Here is a 2061-nt window from a genome sequence, read left to right on the forward strand (position 1 = left end):
AGCCTGTGCTCCTGGAGCTGACTCTACGAAGTGTTCAAACTGCTCAAAAGCCCAGGAAGATAACCACAATTTAACTAGAGACTCATCAAGTAACTAATTTTTATGCCCTCACAGGTAAAATTATGCAATCTTTTCACTTAAATATTTAGGGTATTTATTTACCTGGTAGTTTTTGAAATTAGCAAGAATGTGCTTGATTTGTTCTGCAGCCCCTGTCATAAAAGGTTTTACTCTTTCTGGTCTCTGTTCTTCAAGTTTCCCTTTGATTCTAAAACAATATTAAAAGGTTAAAGTATTGAGTTCACAGCAAATTTTTTCCATGAATAATAAAAGCAAAAACAAAACCCTACTGCAAACAGCAAAGAGCTGTCACTGAGCAAAGTAACAGTACAATCACGAAATTACTATTTCACAGGACACATCGAGACTGTTCACAACTTTGAAATTCATATACTTATTTCCAAAGCACTATTCTACAAAGCTAAAACCAGACTGCTTGCTCCAATATGCTCTCATTAGTTTATTTATAGAAAAGCAAGCACCCCTATGAGCTCATCAATAAAAAAAAAAAAAGTATGGTCTCCCACAAGTATGCCTGCTAAGGAACCTCAAACTGAGCCAATCTCTAAACCCTATAGGAGTACAGACATCAACTAGGTGCCAGTATCACTCACGATTTCATGTAATCTTTGATGTACTTCTTGTAGGCTTCTTTTGTGAAGCTGGTTTCCTGCAAGTGATGGTTCATGACAATATCAACACCAGTGATTACTGTGCTTTCGGTTCCTTCGCCATCAGGGCCTTCGGCGGAGGCATTTCCACCGATGAGCGAGTCATCAATGTTACCCTCTGTCCTACTGACCATCTGCAATAAGAAGTTGTAGTTTAGTTGCAAAAGATGTACTCGATATTAACATAAAAACATCCAAAAAACCTGTACCAGCAGTTCACGCATCCATCATCCTCCCACAAATATTTCTGGTTCACGCTGAAAACATTTTAGGAGTGAAAATGTATGACTACTAAAACGCCTTAACTCAGCACGAACTTTTGGTCGACCGGAACGAATACGGGGTCATTTACAACCACGTGCGAGTTTTCTGTGGGCCCTCGGGTTGTTCCGCAAGTAGGACAGGGTAAACGTGGGAGGGCTTGGGGGCGCCCCACGCGCAGACAACCTGTTCCGGACAGCCGGGAGGAGGAAGGGCGCCCAGGCGGCGGACCTATTTCCAGGCTCAGCTCCGCCTCCACTTTTCTAGAAAAACCCGAGCCCAGAACGAATGTCTCCTCCGCCAGGAGGCAACGGAGAGGATTGCACAACCTCGCGGGGGGAGAAGCGGAAACCCGAGCCCGCCCAGCCTCGCCTCCCCCACGCGCGGCCGGGGCGACTCACCTTCCCCTCCACCTCCAGGCACAGCCCGTCCGCGATCTCCCGGATCTTGTAGATGTCGGAGAACATCTCATCGTCTGCTCGGAGACACAGACCCGCCCGTCACGGTGCGCCCGGGGGCCCGGGGCCGACGCCATTTCCCGCGCCGGCCGGCCGCACGCGGCCCCCGCCCCTCCCCGGGCGCTGCGCTCGAGACCCCGGCGCGTGCCCCGGGCACCGACCCCTTCTCGCTCCCGGAGAGGCCGCTGGGGACCCCCGGGCCCGCGACAGCGGCGGCGTCCGTCCCCCCGCCCCCACCCCGTCCCCGCGCGCGGCGGGGGGTACAGCAGTCTCCACTCACGGCTGATGAGGTCCCGGTAGATGATCATGATGGCGGCGGGAAGGCGGCGGCGGCGGCGCTGGCTTAGCAGGAGCCCGGAGCGCGGAGCGAGCGCGGTGCAGCCGGAGCGGCGCTCGGGGGGAGGGGGGAGCGGGCGGAAAAGGCCGACTCAGCCGCTCCCCAACCTCATATAGAGGGCAAGTCCCCCTACGTCATCGCCCGCTGCGCCGCCGGAAGCGCCGGAAGCGGTGACGTGGCACGCACAGCCGCGCGGGGGGCGGAGCCCCGTGGGGGCGGGGCCGCGGCGAGCATCCGGGGACTCGGCCGGGACACAATGCCGCGCCTCGCGGGT

At 54.9% G+C, this 2061-nt stretch overlaps 1 protein-coding gene across 2 annotated transcripts in view; it reads right to left on the bottom strand.

Moving 5' to 3' along the window:
* TPT1 (tumor protein, translationally-controlled 1) overlaps nucleotides 1-1889 on the bottom strand; it is a 5012-nt gene extending 3123 nt beyond the window's left edge. For both annotated transcript variants that reach the window (XM_011379705.2, XM_011379706.2), the window contains exons 1-4: nucleotides 1731-1889; nucleotides 1394-1467; nucleotides 675-865; nucleotides 163-268 (exon numbers count right to left, since the gene is read on the bottom strand). In XM_011379705.2, the coding sequence (XP_011378007.1) occupies nucleotides 163-268; nucleotides 675-865; nucleotides 1394-1467; nucleotides 1731-1758 (399 nt within the window). In that variant the 5' untranslated portion in view covers nucleotides 1759-1889. The remainder of the gene's footprint in view (nucleotides 1-162; nucleotides 269-674; nucleotides 866-1393; nucleotides 1468-1730) is intronic.
* Between the last annotated feature and the right edge of the window lie 172 nt (nucleotides 1890-2061).

The sequence above is a fragment of the Pteropus vampyrus genome, unplaced genomic scaffold, assembly GCF_000151845.1.
Source record: "Pteropus vampyrus isolate Shadow unplaced genomic scaffold, Pvam_2.0 Scaffold370, whole genome shotgun sequence".
Lineage (NCBI taxonomy): Eukaryota > Metazoa > Chordata > Mammalia > Chiroptera > Pteropodidae > Pteropus > Pteropus vampyrus.